At 37.7% G+C, this 21,938-nt stretch overlaps 2 protein-coding genes across 2 annotated transcripts in view; both read left to right on the plus strand.

The window, feature by feature from the left end:
- LOC136409733 (translation initiation factor eIF2 assembly protein-like) overlaps window positions 1-21,938 on the plus strand; it is an 89,485-nt gene that overhangs the window by 55,465 nt on the left and 12,082 nt on the right. The window lies entirely within an intron of this gene.
- The window catches only part of Dhc93AB (Dynein heavy chain at 93AB), a 23,697-nt gene continuing 1,759 nt past the window's right edge, over window positions 1-21,938 (plus strand). The window contains exons 1-23 of the mRNA XM_066391412.1: window positions 1-278; window positions 331-692; window positions 1,249-1,875; window positions 1,927-2,081; window positions 2,447-2,898; window positions 2,946-3,306; window positions 4,668-5,877; window positions 5,932-6,204; window positions 6,295-6,324; window positions 7,469-8,308; window positions 8,360-8,908; window positions 8,965-9,362; window positions 9,414-9,615; window positions 9,673-9,897; window positions 12,216-12,703; window positions 12,763-13,045; window positions 13,094-13,267; window positions 14,972-18,739; window positions 18,788-18,958; window positions 20,037-20,353; window positions 20,417-20,831; window positions 20,884-21,528; window positions 21,581-21,937. Of these exons, the coding sequence (XP_066247509.1) occupies window positions 95-278; window positions 331-692; window positions 1,249-1,875; window positions 1,927-2,081; window positions 2,447-2,898; window positions 2,946-3,306; window positions 4,668-5,877; window positions 5,932-6,204; window positions 6,295-6,324; window positions 7,469-8,308; window positions 8,360-8,908; window positions 8,965-9,362; window positions 9,414-9,615; window positions 9,673-9,897; window positions 12,216-12,703; window positions 12,763-13,045; window positions 13,094-13,267; window positions 14,972-18,739; window positions 18,788-18,958; window positions 20,037-20,353; window positions 20,417-20,831; window positions 20,884-21,528; window positions 21,581-21,937 (12,486 nt within the window). The 5' untranslated portion in view covers window positions 1-94. The remainder of the gene's footprint in view (window positions 279-330; window positions 693-1,248; window positions 1,876-1,926; window positions 2,082-2,446; window positions 2,899-2,945; window positions 3,307-4,667; window positions 5,878-5,931; window positions 6,205-6,294; window positions 6,325-7,468; window positions 8,309-8,359; window positions 8,909-8,964; window positions 9,363-9,413; window positions 9,616-9,672; window positions 9,898-12,215; window positions 12,704-12,762; window positions 13,046-13,093; window positions 13,268-14,971; window positions 18,740-18,787; window positions 18,959-20,036; window positions 20,354-20,416; window positions 20,832-20,883; window positions 21,529-21,580; window position 21,938) is intronic.

Raw genomic sequence — 21,938 nt, forward strand, 5'->3', positions numbered from 1 at the left:
AGTAATAGCAAAGGATGTCCACAAACACGTGCACAGCCTAAGAAGTACGGTATATCAAGTCAAAGGCCAAGTAAACGGTCAGACTGTTCTTCCCATGCCAGTGGGTGTAGAAAGGGTAAGTGAGGTGGAAAAGGCCCTAACAGATAGTGAGGGGGAGATTTGTGATTTGTACCTAAAAAGCGGGATTGAGGGTGTTGTGATGAAATGGGCTTCGCAAATCAATGATGTTCTGGCAAACGATTCCTCTGATAAAGTGGTAAATGCTGTGCCATCTGTGGGTATGAGTTTACATTTTGCTATTCTTCAAAAACTGGAAATTAATTTTTAAAGAAATTGAATTTTGGTGCCAACGTCTAAGGAACTTGCAATACGTTTACGAACAGCTAAGAGAACCTCGAGTGAGGAGCATGGGGATAATTCTGGAAATCACCAACAGCGCTTATTATTCCTGTTTTAAAAACTTGTTCAAAAACATCGTAGTTGCATTAGCACAGGCCAAAGATATCTATTTACACCTCACCCCATTAAAAAGACACATTACTCTCTTGGAGGAGATGGATTTTAGTGAAGTTCTTCCCCTTTTGGCTCCCCTTATGCACGTCGTTTGTCTCATTTGGGCCACATGCGAGTCTTACGATCAAGTTAAACTAATAAGTCTGTTAAAGCAGATATGCAACCTTCTTATTTTAGAGGTAATTGCTTTATGTCTTATTTACGTCGAGTGAATTCGGATGACATCACCTACATGAGCTTAAAGGTCGAAATTTGCGACATCATACAATAAGGTACCTATACAGGATGCCCGTTTCCGAAGATCAATCACGGGGATTTCGATAACCATACGAGGTTGGTTAATTTAGAATCGAGGAATACGTCGCTTCAAAGTTTGAAAAATTTCGGTGATTTTAGGAGGTATTCGATAAAAATTGAAATTTTGGAAAAAGATGTCGTAGAAGAGGAAAAGTTAATAATAAATAAGCTAAAGAAAAAATAAAACTTTGTTCCAAAATTGAAGTTCTTACACCCCCGAAAGTCATGTGATTTTTCCAAACTGTAAAACGGCATATTGTTGAATTAGAAATTGCACAACTTTGACCTAAGTTAATCAACCTCGTATCTTTCATGGTTACCGAAGTCCTCATGGTTGAGCTCCAGGATCGAACACCCTGTACGTGCCCTCCTGGTTTTCTCAAATTTCGTCCAACACAATCCAAAATATCCAAATAAATCTCAGTGGGAAAATTTTAGGCAAAGAAGTTCTTAGACCCGACCACCCTTTTTCACAGCGACATCGAAGAAGCTACGCCAAGAGTGGCCCTTTGCATTAGGACCCTAAAGCAGTTTATGAGCCTGTTCAAAATCTGCAAGCTGAATTTGCCCAGGTTTTTTAAAGATAGAGAACCAAAACTATGGAATTTCGACACGAACATGGTCTTCCAACGACTTACAGCTTTCACAGAAAGGCTACAAACCATCCAGTGGTTTTTCACTACTGTGATGGAATTCAACAAACTGGAAAAAGTAGAAATAGGAGGTCTCAAAGGGAGGCTTCTCAGTGCCAGAGTTTCTGCGGTTTATGCAGAATTTCAGCAATGCTATGCCATATTTGCAGGCAAATCTTATGATGCCCTAGATCCAGACGATGCGTCATTCGAAGGAGACTTCCAGCAATTTAAGCAGCGAATATTTGAAATGGATATGAAGTTATCTGCCATTTTGTGTCAAGCTTTCGAAGACTGCTCCAATTTGGAAGCCATCTTTAAGTTGATTAACATAGCAGGATGTCTCCTGGAAAGGCCTTTTATTAAGGACGAATTCAGTAAGAAGTTCATTTTATTGGTTGCTATGCTTGAAGATGAAGCTAAAATGATAGAGGTTAGATGAGGACTTGTGGTAAACTTTGATGTATCGAAGAAATCATTTCAGTGGTCATTCGAAGAACAAGTAACATATAAAAGAAAACATGGTGAATTTATAGTAGATAATTACGCTCCTCCTGTTACTGGGACCTTAAGATGGACTCGGAATTTAGAAGAACGGGTTCAGGCAATCAAAAAGAGATTTCAAGGATTTCAGCATCAGTAAGCTTTAGTAGCACATTTGTATGAGGTGTCTCAAGTAACTATTTATCTGCTTTATGTTTAGTTAAATTGAAAAAAAATATATGTTCAGTAGTGAGTTTTTCAGGGAGAATCAAAATCCTACCGAAGAAACTATAGAAAATCGGTTTTTAAAAATATGGCAGAAACCCAAATTTTTGAAAAAAAATGCATTTTCCTTTACTATAAAAAAGGCATATTTAGCAAAATGTTGCCGTTTCAATACAATTTTCTAACTTTACAACGCTGTTTTTGGCATTTGAAACATATAATATTGCAATTTTTGTATTTTCCCCTTTATACGAGACACCTCCTGCTTCAACAATACTAATCTTTTATTAAAATAGCATGGACGGATGCTCTAAATATCAGGACATAATGAACAAGCTTGAGTCAATACTAAAACAACTTGGCAATATAGCCCAAGAGGCATTATCAAACTGGGCTAAAGAGTTGCCTTCTCAAATAGAAAAGAGTTTGAAATTGAGTCTCCTCACTCAAAACCCTAAGACGAAAGAGGTGCATTTAAACTTCAACCCATATTTATCAGCAATTTTGAGAGAGGTGCACTACTTGAACCTAATGGAAGTGCCAAATATACCGGAAGCAGCTCTTAAATTAGCCGAAAAAAATGAGATATTTAGAAAATATATTGCCAACTTGAGTACAAGTATAGCTTGGTACAATAAAATACGCAGGACGACAAAAACTGTGGAGTTCGAATTGATAAAAAGTGAAATATCGGAGATTGACAAGAGAATTTCGTTAGGGCAAAACGGGCTATGTTGGAATTCCGATGGTCAGAAATCATTTTTGCATTGTTTCATTTCTAACAAATAATTTCAGATCTCTGGAGCTTCATCACAGATCTCTATGGCCTTGTTAAGAAGCTGCAGGATAAATTAGTCAAGTGCCAAGAGAATTTAAATGGTATCAAAGCAGCTTTGATACCCTTCGCTCGGAAGCCCTTATTCGAACGAAAAGATGACAAAAAGCAAGGATTCTTGAGCGTCGATGATAAAGCAGAGCGCATATCCAGGCGCCATGGAGAAATTAGTGGGGCTTACAAGATTATTACGAACTTGCTGAATATCAATATGGAACTGTTTGATATGACTACGCAAACAAATAAAATGGAATGGATTAACTATGTTGATTTTGTTGATAAAATTATTTTCAACTATTTGTATCAGTCAGTAGGCTGCAGGTAAGGCTCCAGGTTGGCCAGAAGAGAGATAATGCTGATAAGGAGCGAAAAATGCGAATTAAATATTTTAATTGCCGAATATTTGAAGGAGTAACTGTGAGGAAAATCATGAAACAAATTTTGAGTGAAGGAACTGCTCACAATGTCTTGCATCTCAAAAACTAAGAATTTTCTTCTTTTTCTAATCTCCAACTTACATACAGGGTGTCTCAACTAAAATTCGCACCCTATGAAATCCCCGATTTCGTCTAATATGGGAAAAATACTAAAATATGTCAATTTTAACTTGAGGAGGGACAAAATTTTATCTTGGTTTCGAAGTAATTTCTGCATCATTCTAGGGCTCAGAGTCACCCCTTCAAAAATTTTAAGCGGCAAGAAGGGCCGAGTGGCCCGTCACTTTGAAACTGCTTCGATTCTCTATGCAACCATGTTTTTTTTCAAGTTTGAGTGATTGGTTTTTCAGAATCACGAAATTGTTGCAGGCTCATTGAAATTTTCAACATCGTTAATCTGGTACACTCTCGTTCAAATTGTAAACAATTTTTTTTAGTAGAAACGGATTAAGAAATGTTAATTTACCTGCACTAATGTTTAAAATTTTTAACCCCCCCTAGATTTCTTTTTTGGGGTCCCTTAAAATCTAAGGTTTATACTATACCACCTGCATCTCTTCGAATGCTTCGAAAACCTATCCTCAGAGGGTGTCGTCTGATCAGGCCAGATGTGTTGCAAAACGTTAAAGAAGCTTTTCAAAATCCCTTGTACTACTGCATGGAAGTTGTTGGATGACATTTTGAGTAATACATTCATCAAATTGAATTATTTTTTTCATAACCACTTTTGTTTCCTTTTGCAGTCATCTAGCCAGTGTTCTGAAATACCAATCGCTCAAACTTGAAAAAAAACATGATTGCATAGAGAATGGAGGCAGCTTCAAAATGATGTCTCACTCGGCTCCTCTTGCCATCTAAAGTTTTGGAAGGGGAGCCCTGGGCGCTAGAGGGATGTAGAACTTACTTCGAAACCAAGATAAAATTTGGTCCCCCCTCAAGTTAAAATTGATATATTTTAGCTTTCCCCATATATAAAGGAAATCGGAGATTTCGTGGGGTGCAAATTTTAGTTAGGACAACCTGTATCTTTTACAAAGGCATTTTTACTAGTAGCATAACAAAGCTAACGAAAGCCTTGTGTGGACGAAACTCTAAGCAGCCTTTTTGCCTATAACCGTCCTATTATACCTACACCACTGTAATAATTCTTCTTAGCAACGAATAAAACAACAAATCACTTATTTCACAATTCTTATTGAAAAAATAAGAATATCTAAAAAGTCATCTCATTAAAACATATTTTAGCCTAGGCTACATCAACGAACACATGGACCACACAAATAAACTAGCCCCCCTCTTTGAAGCCCATCTCCTCCTGCAAGAACCTAACATTGTTTTCATCCCATCTCTAGACCCTAAAGATCCAGAAGGGTTCCACGCTTTAATTAACACCTTGATTAGCGACATCATGGAGACCTCTTGTATAGTCCCCAGACTCTCCCTTAAGAATACCGAGTCTTACAAAGATGAAATTGACCAGAACCAGGATATTTCAGACATCAAAGCAGATATTTTAGTTAATGTAGATAAAGTCTTGGAAGAAGCATTTGAATTCAGTAATGGTTTTCAAGTGTATTCCTATTTGTGGTTAGACGATAGAGATGAATATTTGGGGCAAATTCTGAATTATGGTAGACCGCTGACTAATGACGAACTAGATTTGGTGTTGATGAAGGATCCGCAAAGTCCAAAATTAGCTCCTCCAAAGATGGAGACTTTTAGAGAGCAAATTGATAATTTTGAGACATTATTTGCAGAAGTTGAGCGTATTCAAGAAAAGGAAATTTTCAATGAATGGTTCCAGTTGGAAATTAAACCCTTTAAGCAAGCCTTACTGAACACGATTCGCAAGTGGGGAGATATGTTCAAACAGCACTTAGTAAAAACTGTTACAAACAGTTTGTGCGATTTAGGGCAATTTATTCGATCCGCTGATGAGGGTTTGCAGCAAACAGTTTATGAGGGGGATTATCAAGCTCTAGTTAATGTGATGGGGTTTCTCATGCATGTGAAGGAACGACAGGCAACTACGGATGAAATGTTTACCCCTTTAAGAGAAACCATAGAATTGCTTAAATTCTACGACCAGGACATTCCTGAGGAAGTAAATGTTTACCTGCAGGAATTGCCTGAGCAGTGGAATAACACCAAGAAAATCGCCATCACAGTTAAGCAACAATTAGCCCCATTGCAGGCCGCAGAAGTCACCTGCATCAGGAAGAAAATTCAAGAATTTGACTCTAAGATCGCCATTTACAGGGAGGTTTTCAAGCGGTATTGCTTTTTCAAATATTTGTGCTCAAATCCTTACGAGATGATTGATAAAGTGGACAGAGACATGGGGAAGTTGGAAAGGGAAATGAAATCTATAAACGAGTCTGGATCCCTTTTTGAAGTTAACGTTCCTGATTTTAAGGTTCTGAAGCAATGTCGAAGAGATCTGAAGCTGCTCAAGGTACCCGTTCACCGTAAATAACATTTTTGAGTGAAATAAACAACCTTTTAATAGCAACTTTGGGACTACGCCACAATCGTCCATTCTTGCGTCAACGACTGGAAAACCACCCCCTGGAGGAAAATCGATGTGGAAAACATGGACATTGAATGTAAGAAATTTGCAAAAGAGATTCGTATGTTGGACAAGGAAATGCGGGGTTGGAACACCTATACTGGATTGGAAGCTACGGTAAAAAATACTTTAACCTCCCTTAAGGCAGTAGGGGAGCTTCAGAACCCTGCGATAAGGGAGAGACATTGGGATCAACTGATGGTTTCGACCAAGGTAAGCACATCTGGATGGAGAATGTCTGGCTGGTTGTACATAATGTAAATAGACGCTGTAAATAACATTTTTCGCTTGAATTTATTGCAGAATCTTGCGGCTATTGATCAAGAATTTAAAGTAAGTACGTGGCGATTAGTGGGATAGATAGTTTTCATCATTAAGCATGTTTTGTAGAAATAGATGAACCCTAAAATTTGAATTGCTGTAAATTCATAATTGTATAATGTACAGGGTGGGCCATCGAAAACTTATCACTTGATTTTGTGAGTGTTTGCTGAAGAAAATTGAAAAACGCTCAGATACTTCAGACACATGAAAACGTCAATTTTAAATTGAAGGAATACTTTTTCGAAAACTATTAATCCAAATTACAAAAAATTGGTGTCGTTGAAAAGAGAATTTAGAGCGTTTTAAAACAAGGTGCCAATCCACCCCCCTTTCCATTTAAAATTTTCAAGGTCACTGACACTCCTGCCAGACGGTAACATTTTCTGTCATAATAATATGAAAGGAATGTATTCCCCTGAAATCTAAAATTGGCGGGTCCAAATGTTTTTCAATTTTCTCCAGCAAACGTTCTCAAAATCAAGTGGAAAGTTTGCGATGGCCCACCCTGTATTTTTAGTTGTACGGTATGAAATCTGAGTTATGTTGTAAATGGGTGTAGAAAGCTTATAATATCTCCCAAATTGTTTATTCGAGTAACTAGAAATTTTTACATGCTTTTTGTTTCCGAAAGGGATAAAAAATTATTTTTCAATTAGATGCTATGTTTTACTTTATATTTGAATTTTTGAAAAAATTCTGAACACATTTTATTTAGAGCAATATTCTCTAAAGTGAAAAGTTCCAAACCGAGGAAACAACTGAAAAGCTTTTTGTTGTTCCTATCATCAGGAATTTCGCTTTAAAATCTGTCTTTTGGTTTTTTACATCTGAAGACCACTTTCAAATCTACTTCAATGATATCTTTAAAGTGATCCTAAACGACCCCCGGTCAAACTGCATTTTCCAGATTCATAAATATGAAATAGCTAATCCATTGTTAGTTTGGATTTAAAATTACTTGATATAAGTGAGGGCTTTCTGTTAAAAAAAAATACAACATGAATTTTGTATGAATATTACTGCCGTAAAAAATTGTTTTTCTTCTGACAAATATTTATCTAAAACTCTCTGAAAGCACTGTACATAATTGGATTTTCACAGCACTTTACCACAAAAGTTACCAAACCCTTCTATTCTATAACAACATTTTTAGACCAAAATCATAATGGATTACAACACAACTCTCGCAGACCTTCTAAAACTAAATCTCCATGAATGTGAGGAAGAAGTGAAAAACATCGTGGACAAAGCTGTTAAAGAAATGTCTATGGAAAAAGTCCTAAGAGACCTAAATTCCACTTGGTCTGATATGGAGTTCGATCATGAAATTCATTCCCGTACTGGATGCACCTTACTCAAGGCCAGTGAAGAGCTCATAGAAACATTGGAAGAGAACCAAGTGCAACTTCAGAACCTGATTACATCGAAATTCATAGCTCATTTCTTGGAAGAGGTTTCCAACTGGCAGACCAAGTTGGGCTTGGCAGACCAAGTTATTACTGTATGGTTTGAAGTTCAGAGAACTTGGATGCATTTGGAATCGATTTTTATGAGTTCTGAAGATATTCGGAATCAACTGCCTGAAGATTCTTGCCGATTCGACTGTGTAGACCGTGACTTCAAGGAGCTTATGAAGGATATGGCTAAAGTTCGTAATGTGGTGGACTCGACCAATAAAAGCGGCCTTCTTGAGATGTTAGAAGAACTACAAAAGAACCTGACATTATGTGAAAAGGCTTTGGCAGTGTATTTAGAGACTAAACGACTGGCTTTTCCAAGGTTCTATTTTGTATCTTCAGCTGATCTTTTGGACATTCTCTCGAATGGCAATCAACCGAAACAGGTGGCCAAACACTTAACTAAGCTCTTCGACTCAATTGCCAGTCTTGATTTTGAATTAAAGGACGAAGTGTTGACTAATGTAATACTGGGAATGCATGCTAAAGATGGGGAATATGTTCGATTTCATGAAGTAACTGATTGCCTTGGAGCAGTAAGTATTTTATGGTAGAATTGGGAAACATCAGAAAGTATCCTTCTACAGGTGGAGGTGTGGTTAAATAAAATCCAGTCATCAATGCGAGCCACAATTAGATATAATATCGGAGAGGGGGTGTTTTCGTACGAAGAGAAACCCAGAGATCAGTGGCTGTTTGACTTTCCCGCCCAGGTCTCCCTATGCGGTACCCAAATATGGTGGACCACTGAGGTGAACACTGCTTTCACCCGGCTAGAAGAGGGCTACGACAATGCTCTGAGAGACTACTATAAAAAGCAGGTCTCTCAGTTGAGCACTCTAATTTCCCTCCTCCTGGGAGATCTCACCAAGCAAAATAGGCAAAAAATCATGACGATTTGTACTATAGACGTCCACTCGAGGGACGTTGTTAGTAAGCTTATACAGAGCAAAGTAGAAACCGCTTTGGCCTTTCAATGGGTCTCTCAATTGAGACACAGGTGGTGCGAAGAGAACAAGCATTGTTATGCTAATATTTGCGACGCACAGTTTACTTACTGTTACGAGTATTTGGGGAATACTCCAAGATTGGTAATTACACCTCTTACAGATCGATGCTACATCACTTTAACTCAAGTAAAGTTTCAATAATTAATGAAAAACGAAATTAGACTGAAGACGTGTGATTTCAGTCTCTGCATCTGATAATGGGTGGTGGTCCCGCTGGGCCTGCAGGAACCGGTAAAACTGAAACCACGAAGGACTTAGGAAGGGCATTAGGTATAATGGTTTATGTATTCAATTGCTCAGAGCAAATGGATTATAAGTCCTGCGGGAACATTTATAAGGGCCTTGCCCAAACGGGAGCTTGGGGTTGTTTCGATGAATTCAACAGGATTTCAGTGGAAGTTCTCTCAGTAGTAGCAGTCCAAGTTAAGTCCGTTTTAGACGCGATTAAAAACAAGAAAACTGTCTTTGACTTCATGGGAGATATGATCAACTTGGTTCCTACGGTTGGAATTTTCATTACAATGAATCCAGGATATGCGGGTCGAACCGAGTTACCGGAAAACCTTAAAGCTTTATTCAGGTCGATTCCAGTCGATAATGATAAAATCACATTTAACTTGCAATCTTACAGGCCATGTGCTATGGTGGTTCCAGATTTTGAGCTAATTTGCGAAATTATGTTGGTTGCGGAAGGATTCCAAGAGGCCAAAATACTGGCTCGTAAATTCATCACTCTCTATACTTTGTGCAAGGAACTTTTGTCTAAACAGGATCATTATGATTGGGGTTTAAGGGCCATTAAATCTGTTTTAGTGGTTGCAGGTTCTTTAAAGGTACCTAACATCGCCATAATATAAAAATTGTGTAGTATTTTCTTTTTCATTGATTAGAGAGGCGACCCTGGACGTCCAGAAGAAGAAGTTTTAATGAGGGCTCTACGAGACTTCAATATCCCCAAAATAGTAACCGATGATACCCCAGTATTCATGGGGTTGATCGGCGACCTTTTTCCTGCTCTCGAAGTACCAAGGAAAAGAGATGCAGAGTTTGAGAGGACGGTCAAACAGGCCGCCATAGACTTGCTTTTGCAACCTGAAGATAATTTTATTTTAAAGGTATTTTGATATATTATTTTGAAATGCAAGAAAATGAAAGTTTGACGCTCTTTATCTCAGTAACGAAGTGCTAGTGGTCCTCCGTTTGTACGAAATTTTTTAAATATCTTTTGACCCTTATTCAATTTTTTTTCGCCTAATTTTGGTACATCCTGTCTATTTAATGTTAAATATCTCATAATGAGATAATGTGCAAGACATTTAAATGCGTCTTAAATTTTATTGACACAAATTGTCTCGCTGTAATATACAGGGTGATTCCTTAACAATGGGACAACAGAAAGCTGGAAATACTACACGTCATATGGTGAAGATATATGGAGAAAATATGTCTTGTCTAAAAGTTGATAATTTCGGATATATATAGGGTGTCGAGAGTTAAAATTTAAACTAATTTTTTTGCCATTATTTTGCAAATATTTTAGACACTTGAAAATTTGAAAAGTTATTTTTTTAGGTGAAGAATAAGATACGTTTTGCAATTTTCGCGTTGCTAATAGAGGGTGCCACTTATGGTCAATTTACAGTTAATAACTTTTTACCCTGTATATCTAATATGAAATTTGATTCAAAATCTGAGAGAGCAATGATTTTTCTGTTAATTATATATTTTTGTTTTATTTCGATATCTCGATCCGTTTATGAGATAAATTTATTTAACAAACATTACGTGTAAATTTGATAAAACGAGAAATCAAAAGCAAAACAATAAACATAGTTTTTTCGAAAACCAATCGAGATATCAAAATAAAACAAAACTACACTATTAATGGAAAAATAATTGCTCTCTCAGATTTTGAATCAAATTTCATGTTAAACATACAGGGTAAAAAGTAATTAACTGTAATTTTTCTAAAATTAACCGTAAGGGGCTCTCTATTAGCAACGCAAAAATTGTAAAAAATATCTTATTTGTCACCTAAAAAACATAACTTTACAAATTTTTAAGGATCTAACCTAGATATTTTCAGAAAAATGGCAAAAAAATTAGTTAACATTTCAACTTTCAACATCCTGTATACAGGGTGTTTCAAAACGTGTATCGTCAAACGAAAGGGATAATTCCTTGGCTCATTGTAAGAAAAAGAGTTCCTATTAATATGATCCGCTAACGCACCGTTTTCGAGATACAGGGTGTAAAAATAAAGTTTTTGTTCAGTTTTTTGAAGATATCTTAGGAATTGTTTGAGGTACAGAACTCAATTTATGCTTACATATTATCATTAATATTAGCTACATTTGAGTACGAATTTAACTTTTTTTCATAGGCCAAGAACGGAGATTTTAAGGTTTATTTGAGGTTTTTTGCCCCTAATTTTTACGCCAGTGGGACAATTAACATTTTGAAATCCCTTTTTAAACCGCCAATGTCTTCTACAGAAAAAAAACTCTTAGTCAAAAACTCTAAGGTTAACCATATTCCGAAGAATATCAGTAATTTTCGAGAAAAATGGAATTTTATGATGAAACACATGAAAAAAGTAGTAACACGTTTTATTACATCTTGCAATACGATTTGCAACGCTCCGGGCATTTTCAAACGTGTACGTCAGTTACTCACAATAGGTTGGAAGCATTACCGTAAAAGAAGGTTTTCAACAAATATGATTTTTATTGTTTATTTTGTTTAATTTCAATGATAAAATATTTTTAACCACGTTGCTACTTTTTTCATGTTTTTCTACATAAATTTCCATTTTTTTGGAAGACAATTTACTTTAGAGCTTTTGACCAAGAGTACTTTTTTGTGTAAAAATCATCAACGGTTTATAAGGTAATTTCAAAATATCAATTGTTCTAGTGGCATAAAAATTAAGGGCAAAAAACCTCATATAAACCTAAAAAGCTCCACCAGTGATCTATGAAAAAATATTTAATTAGTGTTCAAAAGTAGCTAATATTAATAATAATATTTGTACAAAAACTAAATTCTGTACCTCAAACGGTTCCTGAGATATCGTTAAAAAACTGAAAAAATTTTTTTTTAACGACCTATACCACGAAAACAGTACGTTTGTGCCCCAAATAAAAAGGAACTTTTATTTTTACAATGAACCAAGGAATTACACCCTTCATTTGCGGACACATGTTTTGAACCACCCTGTATATCCCAAACACAACTTTCGGATAAGGCCATTTTTTCCAATCGTCACCATCTGACGTGCAGTATCTCTAGTTTTCGGTTGTTCCATCGTTATTGAATTCCCCAGTAGATTGGCATGCCTTGACTTTGGTTAATAGAATCTCCAGTTTCATGTGAAAAAGTATCACATTCCGCACTAAAGTATAAATTTTAAAATAGATACACTTTCTACTAGGTGGTGCAATTAGAAGAACTCCTCGAAGTGCGTCATTCAGTTTTCATAGTGGGCAATGCTGGAACTGGAAAGACTCAAGTGTGGAAAACCTTATTTCGTACTTATTCTAACATGAAGCGTAAACCTGTATTCAATGATCTGAATCCAAAAGCTGTGACCAACGATGAGCTTTTTGGCATCATTAATCCGGCGACAAGAGAGTGGAAAGATGGGTTGCTCTCTGTTCTAATGCGAGATCAAGCTAATATTTCTGGGGATAATCCAAAGTGGATTATATTAGACGGAGATATAGATCCTATGTGGATTGAGTCTTTAAATACTGTAATGGATGACAATAAAGTTCTTACGTTGGCTAGCAATGAGAGAATCCCATTAACTCCTACCATGAGGTTGATATTCGAAATTTCCAATTTGAGAACCGCCACTCCAGCCACGGTTTCCAGGGCTGGTATCTTATATATCAATCCTCAAGATTTAGGATGGAATCCGTAAGAATTTGCTTGATAATATTTTTCCATGTACATGTCTACGTAAAAATGCGTTCCAGCTTTGTAACAAGTTGGATTGAGACCAGAGAAAATGCGGCGGAGAAGTCGAACTTGATCATGTTATTCGACAAATACATTCCAACTTGCCTCGAAAACGTCAGGAGCAGATTCAAGAAAATTACCCCCATTCCTGAAACATCGCACATTTCAATGCTTTGTCATCTACTTGAGTGTCTGCTAACTCCACAAAATACCTCAAATGAGTGCCCTAAAGAGTGGTACGAAATGTACTTTGTCTTCTGCTGTGTATGGGCATTTGGGTCAGCGATGTTTCATGAGCAGGTAGGTTTCCGTCTCAATATCAATTCTTTGAGTAAACGTCGAATTTAGGCTACAGACTACAGAGTTGAGTTCACAAAATGGTGGGTAAATGAGTTTAAAACTGTAAAGTTCCCCTCACAAGGCACAGTCTTTGATTACTACCTTGATGATGAGAGTAAGCAGTTTCTACCTTGGACCGAGAAACTCGGGAGATTTGAATTAGATCCCGATACTCCTTTGCAGGTATACAGTGTATTCAAGATAAGCATGTCCAGCATGGGGATCTCGTGAATGGTAATAGGTACAAACTCGACGTAACTAAAAAAGTAAAAGTAATTTGGTAGATCATACATTATTACATATATTTTTCATAAATGAAGGATTCGAGGTTTATTTTGATAGTATGGACTAGTACTATTTTAGGATTCAAAGAAAAACCATAAATCGCCCAGTAATACAAGTTAATCGTGCAAGAATAATGACTTTAGTGGAAGAAGGGCATTCCCAGAGCTTTGTAGCTGAGCGAATAGGCGTCTCTCAAAGCGACGTCTTCCGCATATAGAATCACTATTTAGAGACTGACTCTATACAATATAGACCCAGAAGTGGCCGTAAGCGTGTTACTAACCAAAAATGGAATCGCTATACAGGGTTAGCCACGCAACCCGTTCATTAGAAAAATTTTAACTTCCCACCATTGTAATCCAATGAAATTTAGTTCAAGGATAGAAACGATCATTTTGAATCCATGTAAAAATTTTCAAAAAAGCTGCACTTTCAGTTATACCGGAAGTAGCTATTAACTTCGTTATTTTAAATGAAACCCCCCATTTTTTGTCGTTTTTAGATTTCTGGTTACAATTTAAGACCAGTTTATGTAATATGTCTTATGTCTAAAATTTATCTTTTCCGAGTTATACCGGAAAATTTGAAAAATTTTAACAGTTGTAAGATCCCCGGAAATCAGTATTATGCGCTAACCGCTACGAATTTTGGAATCGGTGTTCTGGAGCTCAAAGAGTCCAAAACGAATCGTTCAGTCTGGTTGTGATGTCAACAACATTTCTTCGGCTACAATATCAACACAGACTTCGTCGATTGCGTAGGCCGAACAGTACATACTCTTACCCGAAGGATTCTGGAATTTTGTTCCTTTTTCTGATGCGATCAGAATCTGTTTGGTAAATAATTGCCGTCGAATTCGAGCTTGGAAAAAGCTCACAATAGCTGCTCATCTGGCCCATACTTGCCCCGCACCTCCTTTTACAGAAGGAAGTGCCATGTTTTGGGCTGGTATAATGTCCTACGGGCGCACCCCCCTAGTTCATGTTCAAGGGACAATGACGGGCGATAGATACATTAGGGACATTCTCAATCCCTGTGTTAAACTATAGCAAGGCGCTGCTGGTTACAAATTAGTCTCGAAAGTGAAGGAATCGACCGCTTAGATTGGCTTGTTTTGTCGCCTGACATGAACCCTATCGAACATGCTTGGGACATATTTTTCAGAGCTACAAACTCTCGAAGAAATCCTTCCAGAGCCATCCAGAAGCTTGTTATTGTTGCTACAGAGGAATTGCAGCATATTCCTCAAAATCTTATAATTAACCTTGTTCAAAGCATGCAGCGACGTCTTCAAGCTTGTATTGATGTGAGATGTGGAAATACACGTTATTAATTTCTTCACCACTTTAAAAATTGTTTTTATTGTTGAAAATTTAGTAGTTATGGTGCAAACGAATTGATTTTTAATCAAAATTAAATAACAAATAAATATTTCGTAAATTTTTGCACCATATAATAGAATATCTAAGAATCGAAAAACTTTTGAAGCTATGTGTATTACTGCTTACGAGATCTTCGTGCTGGATATCCGTCTCTTGTACTAAGTGTATTTAGCCACATATTATTTAAATGCAAATACCCTTACCTACAACTAATTTTCAGGCAGTTTTAGTGCACACTTCAGAATCCATCCGTGTCAGATATTTCCTGGATTTGCTAATAGAAAAAAAGCGCCCTGTGATGCTAGTAGGCAACGCTGGTTGTGGTAAAACCGTATTAGTAACCGAAAAACTATCTTCCCTTTACGAAAGTTACGCCATCGCTAATATCCCCTTCAACTTCTACACCACCTCGGAAATGCTCCAAAAAATCATGGAAAAGCCATTAGAGAAAAAGGCGGGCAGAAATTACGGACCTCCAGGAAACAAAACTTTGATTTACTTTATTGACGATATGAATATGCCTGAAGTTGATACCTACGGTACAGTGCAGCCTCACACTCTAATTAGGCAACATTTGGACTACAATCACTGGTACGACCGAAATAGATTGAGTCTAAAGGACATCCATAATTGCCAGTATGTGTCTTGTATGAACCCAACTGCAGGGAGTTTTACTGTGAATCCTAGATTGCAAAGACACTTTTACGTCTTTGCTATAAGTTTTCCTGGGGTAGACGCCCTCACTACAATTTATCAGGCCATACTCAGTCAACATTTGAGTAATTCTGAGTATAAATTCCCTTCAGCAGTGGTAAAACTTTCGGATAATATTGTGACGGCCACTGTGGTGCTTCATCACAAGGCGACTCAAGTCTTCCTACCTACAGCTGTAAAGTTCCATTATATCTTCAATTTAAGAGATATTTCCAATGTTTTCCAAGGTTTGCTGTTCAGCTCCATAGACTGCTTGAACCACCCCTCAGATTTGGTCAGACTCTGGTTCCATGAGTGCCAAAGAGTTTACGGTGATAAGTTGACCGAAGATAAAGACATTGATGCATTTAATAAGCTGCAGTTAGACGTTTTTAAAAAGAATTTCGAGGAAATAGATGAATCTGTGGTGTTTGAAAAACCTAATATTTACTGCCATTTCGCTGGAGGAATCGGAGAACCCAAATATATGCCAATAACTAAATGGTCGACTCTAATTAAGCTCCTCAACGAAGCCATGGCCAGTTATAATGATCTAGTAGCTGCGATGAATTTGGTTCTTTTTGAAGATGCCATGATGCATGTCTGTAAGATCAATCGCATTCTTGAATCCCCACGAGGCAGCTCTCTTTTAGTCGGAGTGGGTGGTAGTGGCAAACAATCACTTTCTCGATTAGCAGCCTTCATCTCTTCTTTAGAAGTATCACAAATTCAACTCAAAAAAGGTTATGGAGTGCTAGACTTGAAATATGAATTAGCTTCTTTGTATTTAAAATCTGGTCTAAAGAACGTTGGAATAATGTTCCTTATGACAGACGCTCAGGTCCCCAACGAGCACTTTTTGGTTCTTATCAACGATATTTTGGCCTCAGGCGAAGTAGCAGACATGTTCCCCGATGATGAAGTTGAGAACATCATTGCAGGGGTCAGGAACGAGGTAAAAGGTGCGGGCATCTTAGATACTCGCGAAAATTGTTGGAAGTTCTTTATAGAGCGAGTAAGAAAGCAGCTAAAGTTTGTACTGTGTTTCTCTCCTGTGGGCTCTACACTTCGGGTGAGATCCAGAAAGTTCCCGGCTATCATAAACTGCACGCAAATCAACTGGTTCCACGAGTGGCCCCAAGAAGCCCTCATCTCAGTTTCCAAAAGCTTTTTAGAAAAAGTAGAAGTTCTTCCTGAAGATCTAAGAGAATCCGCTGCTAGATTTATGGCATACGCTCATAGTTCTGTAAACACCACCTCAAAAATATACCTTCAGAATGAACGCAGATATAATTATACCACTCCAAAGTCTTATTTGGAGCAAATCAACCTTTACTCTAAACTTCTGAGGATGAAGTCTATAGAACTTTCACTGAAGGTTCGAAGACTGGAGAATGGTCTAGATAAACTGAAAACTACTTCATCTCAAGTGGATGAGTTGAAAAAGAAGCTCGCAGTACAAGAAATTGAGTTGAAAGAGAAAAATGAGGCCGCCGATGCTTTGATTGAAATTGTGGGGATTGAGACTGAGAAAGTTTCTATTGAAAAGAGATTAGCAGATGAAGAGGAAGAAAGGGTAGCTATGATCGCTGAGGAAGTTACTAAGAAGCAAAAAGACTGCGAGGAAGATTTACTGAAAGCTGAACCGGCATTAATAGCGGCCCAAGAAGCCCTAAATACCTTAAACAAAGCCAACTTAACCGAACTAAAATCCTTCGGCTCCCCACCAGGAGCAGTGACTAACGTCACAGCTGCAGTAATGGTCCTGTTAGCTCCAGCTGCGAAAATCCCAAAAGACCGTAGCTGGAAAGCTGCCAAAATAGTAATGGCTAAAGTGGACGCCTTCCTGGATGCTTTAATAACTTACGACAAAGAAAACATTCATCCCGAAATAATCAAAGCCATAGAGCCGTATTTAAAAGACTCTGAATTTGAGCCTGAGTTCGTGAGATCGAAAAGTGCAGCTGCAGCTGGGCTGTGCGCTTGGGTGATTAACATTATCAAATTTTACGAAGTCTACTGCGATGTTGAGCCAAAGAGGAAAGCTCTGGCTGCGGCGAATGCTGAATTGGCAGCTGCTCAGGAGAAGTTGGATGCTATTAAGAGGAAAGTGGCTTCTTTGGAAACACAATTAGCCAAATTAACTGCCGATTTTGAGAGGGCTACAACTGAGAAGCTACTTTGTCAGCAAGAAGCTGATGCCACCAATGCGACCATAGCTTTAGCCAACCGATTGGTGGGCGGTCTAGCAAGCGAAAATGTGCGGTGGGCTGAAACGGTCAACAACTTCGTTGAGTACGGAAGAATGATGCCTGGAGATGTTTTATTAACCACAGCTTTTATCTCGTATGTTGGGTGTTTTACTAAGCAATACAGACACGATTTACTTCACAAAATGTGGCTTCCGTTCACCAAGACTTTAGATCCGAAAATACCGCTTACCGAAGGAATTGACGTGCTAGCAATGCTGACTGATGATACGATAATCGCAATGTGGCATAATGAAGGTCTACCCAGCGATCGGATGTCTACAGAAAATGCCACCATTTTAATTAATTCCGATCGCTGGCCCTTGATGATTGATCCGCAGTTGCAAGGAATAAAGTGGATTAAGCAGAAATTTGGGGAGGACTTGAGGGTTATCAGGCTAGGACAGAAAGGTTATTTAGATATCATAGAAAAAGCTATAACTGAAGGTGCGACAGTGCTAGTAGAAAATATTGAGGAAACTGTAGATCCTGTGTTGGATCCTTTGTTGGGGAGAAACTTGATTAAGAAAGGCAAAGCCATTAAAATTGGCGACAAAGAGATTGAATACAACTCCAATTTCCGGCTAATCCTTCATACCAAGCTAGCTAATCCTCATTATAAGCCTGAAATGCAGGCTCAGGCCACATTAATAAATTTCACAGTCACCAGGGACGGACTTGAAGACCAACTTCTAGCCGAAGTGGTTAAAGCAGAGCGTCCAGATCTTGAAGACCTTAAAGCAGATCTGACTAAGCAGCAAAACGATTTTAAGATCATGCTAAAGGGCCTGGAAGATGATTTGCTTTCCCGCCTTTCTTCTGCTGGGGGCAATTTATTGGGCGATACAACTTTAGTGGAGAATTTAGAAACCACTAAGCGAACAGCTGCTGATATTGAGCAAAAAGTAGCTGAAGCTAAAATAACTTCTGTGGAGATCGATAGAGCGAGGGAGCATTACAGACCTGCCGCATCTAGAGCCAGCTTATTGTATTTCATCTTAAACGATCTTAACACTATTAATCCTATTTATCAGTTTTCGTTGAAGGTGGGTAGTCGTAAATGGTAAGATGGTTCTTCAATTTTGGGGTTCCAGGCTTTTAACGTGGTCTTCCAGAAAGCTATAGCCAAAGCTGATTCTGCAAATACAGTTCCTGCTAGAGTGAACAATCTTATAGACTGTATTTCTTTCTCTATGTTTCAATATACAACTAGAGGCCTATTTGAGAGCGATAAGCTTATTTTTGTGTCACAGATGACTTTTCAGGTAAGTTTAGAATTGAAAAAATATTAAAAACTGTTCTAAAATGTTTTTCTAATATTTTGTTGTGTTCCAAAACCATCTCATAGCAGCAGTTTATAGGAAATTGTTCCTCTCTTTTTTCGCCTCCAACTTCAAAAACCAAGAACCTCTGGCTACGGGAATACTTAATTCTGAAATAATTTGGGTGTTTTATTCTTAAATTAAATAAAATTATAATTTCTGCAATGAAAAATAAGCTATAAACTACAAAATATTATATTAAATGATGAAGACGAGGATCACAATTGGTTCAAAATGACGTCAGTATCTCTCAATGATCTTAGGTAGAACATGATGTCACGATAACCTTTCTGTTAAATTGCTATAGTTCTGCCTCTTTTTTTATTTTGGACTGAACTTAAGATAAGAAGTAATAAAGTCATGTAACTGTATTTTTGAATCATAGGATGTATTAAAGATAGATATCAATCGAGTAATAATTACAATTCTATTTAATAAGTTATGAAAAAGTTTACTGTATTGGTGTTAGTGGCGAAAACGAAAAGGAAAAATTGTAATAAGCTTTATTAATGGACTAATTTCCCTTTTTGACATGTTTTCTAGTGATACCTAAGATCATCAATAAAATTGATTTTGCCTTAAAATCGGAGAAATTTTCGTGACTTTGAAGGAAAATTTGGCCAAGTGTGCCAGTTAGTAATTATGGTGGAATTTCATTAGTTTTAGTTATAAGAACGAATTTTGATTAGATATAATTAATAAATTTCATTCTTTTACTTTTAACTTATACTTTGAAAAATCTGAAAATTTTTAGAATTAGCTAATTTCATCTGACACCCCTCTGAATTTTAGACCAATTTTTCGTAATTTAACACACCCCGTAATGGCGCCATTGTTTACTATAAAAATCAGTGGCGGAACAAGTCTTTCTAAAGGAAATAATATTTTTTATGTTTTTTCGTTAACAAATTATTAACATGTTCCTTACTTCTAAATATTACAACTAACACGTATATTAATCGTCGTCAATAACACACTTGTTCATTAAATAACTATTTTCAAATCAAAGCTTGAACCGTAGATCCTGCTAACCAACCAAGAAATCTCTTCTCAAGACTTGGATTTCCTACTAAGGTTTCCCATTAAGCCCCACGTGACCAGTCCAGTAGATTTTCTTTCTAATATCTGTTGGGGGGGCATTTGCAGTCTCGCTACTAGAGATGAATTTAGGAATTTAGACAGAGACATTGAAAATTCCCCTAAAAGGTGGAAAAAGCTGATCGAATGTGAGTGCCCTGAAAGGGAAAAGTTTCCCCAAGAATGGAAAAGTAAGACTGCACTGCAAAGACTGTGCATGATGAGGGCATTGAGGCCGGATCGGATGCTTTATGCCATGATGTATGTATGTTCTAAATAGACTAAATAGGCACTAATTGCAGCTAAATATACCTACCATTTTAGAGCTTTCATAGAGGAAAAGTTGGGCCTCAAGTATGTGGGAAACAAAACCATGGAATTCTCCAAGTCATATGAAGAAACTAGTCCCTCAACTCCAATTTTCTTTATCCTATCCCCTGGTGTAAATCCTTTGAAAGACGTGGAGGAATTGGGAGAAAATTTAGGTTTCACTTTAGAGAAACAAAATTTCCACAACGTTTCGCTTGGACAAGGTCAAGAGAGTGTGGCAGAAAGAGCAATGGAAGTCGCCGCTAAGCATGGTCACTGGGTGATACTTCAAAATATTCATTTGGTAAAAAAGTGGCTGCCAGCATTGGAGAAGCACTTGGAAAAGCATGCTGAGGGCTCACATCCAAATTATCGGGTTTTCATGAGCGCTGAACCTGCCTCTTCACCATCTGGACACATAATTCCTCAGGTCATTTCCTTATAATTGCAGAGCGGCATAATTATCTAAAGGTTCTTTGCAGGGAATATTGGAGTCATCGATTAAAATTACAAATGAGCCTCCAACAGGTATGCAGGCAAATCTCCATAAAGCTTTATCAAACTTTAACCAAGAGACATTGGAACAGTGCGGCAAAGAAGCAGAATTCAAAGTAATTCTGTTCTCTTTGTGTTATTTCCATGCGGTGGTGGCAGAAAGACGGAAATTCGGACCTCAAGGATGGAACAAAATGTACCCTTTTAATGTCGGAGACCTCAATATAAGTGTCTTCGTGCTGTATAATTATTTAGAAGCAAACAATCGAGTGCCTTGGGAGGATTTGAGATATCTTTTCGGAGAGATTATGTATGGTGGTCATATTACTGATGATTGGGACAGGCGATTGTGCAATACTTATTTGGAAGAGATTTTGCAGCCAGATTTGGTTGACGGTGAATTGATGTTAGCCCCAGGCTTCCCAGCTCCTCCAAATACCGATTACCAAGGCTATCATAGCTACATCGATGAAATTTTACCACCTGAATCACCCTACCTGTATGGGCTTCACCCTAACGCAGAAATTGGTTTCTTAACTACTACTGCGGATAAGCTATTTAGAACTGTCTTTGAGATGCAGCCGAGGGATGCGGGGGTTTCAGGAGGCTCCACGGTTACCAGGGAAGAAAAGGTAGGAATAACATGAGAATGAGAATCAATAATTAAAACTCCAGTTAGTATAGGTGAAGCAGGTAGTGGATGAAATGCTGGAAAAACTCCCAGAAGACTTCAATATGTTGGAAATAATGGGCAAAGTAGAAGAACGCACCCCTTACGTTATTGTAGCGTTTCAAGAATGCGAACGCATGAACCTCCTTACAGGAAAAATGAAGCAGACTTTAAAAGAGTTGGAATTAGGTCTGAAGGGTGAATTGACAATCACATCAGACATGGAGGATCTAGAAAACGCTATATTTTTGGACCAAGTGCCCCCTATTTGGGCACAAAGGGCATATCCGTCTCTTCTAGGGCTCACCTCTTGGTTCGTTGATCTGCTATTGAGGATTAGGGAGTTGGAGACTTGGTCTACAGACTTCGTTG

This window comes from Euwallacea similis, chromosome 6 (genome assembly GCF_039881205.1).
Source record: "Euwallacea similis isolate ESF13 chromosome 6, ESF131.1, whole genome shotgun sequence".
Classification (NCBI taxonomy): Eukaryota; Metazoa; Arthropoda; class Insecta; order Coleoptera; family Curculionidae; genus Euwallacea; species Euwallacea similis.